This window comes from Apaloderma vittatum, unplaced genomic scaffold (genome assembly GCF_000703405.1).
Source record: "Apaloderma vittatum isolate BGI_N311 unplaced genomic scaffold, ASM70340v1 scaffold26984, whole genome shotgun sequence".
Classification (NCBI taxonomy): Eukaryota; Metazoa; Chordata; class Aves; order Trogoniformes; family Trogonidae; genus Apaloderma; species Apaloderma vittatum.
In genome coordinates, this window is record NW_009712528.1 from 5,672 (window position 1) to 6,081 (window position 410).

The following is a 410-nucleotide window of genomic DNA, read 5'->3' on the forward strand; positions in this document are numbered from 1 at the left end:
TGCTTCTTTTGTTGTTTTTTTCTCTCCCCCTGCCACAGATGGAGTTTTGGAAGGGCTACAGCAACTCTGTGTACTCTGTCAAGGACCCTGGGCATGGCACGGAGCGCTCAGACGCTATGTACGTGGTGGTGCCCCTCTTGGGAGTGGCTCTTCTCATAGTCATTGCCCTCTTCATCATCTGGAGGTGCCAGCTTCAAAAGGCCACCCGCCACCGCCCTTCCTACACCCAGAACCGTTACCTGGCCAGCCGAACGGGACGCAACCTCCCCAGGGTCATGGTGTACCGGGAGCGCTCGCAAAGCCAAGGGGAAACCCAGTATCAGAGAGAAGCGAGCAACCGAGTGGCTGGAGATGGCAGAGCTGGTGGCACCCCTCAGCAAGACGGCACCCTCTACCCGCCTGAGCATTCG

General features: G+C 58.5%; 1 protein-coding gene across 1 annotated transcript in view; it reads left to right on the top strand.

Annotated features, from left to right (window-relative positions):
• Positions 1–404, top strand: part of LOC104272914 (transmembrane gamma-carboxyglutamic acid protein 3-like) — a gene marked incomplete at both ends in the record, with an annotated part of 1,149 nt that extends 745 nt beyond the window's left edge. The window contains one exon of the mRNA XM_009868032.1: positions 39–404. Coding sequence (XP_009866334.1) covers positions 39–404 — 366 coding nt within the window. The remainder of the gene's footprint in view (positions 1–38) is intronic.
• Positions 405–410: the final 6 nt, after the last annotated feature.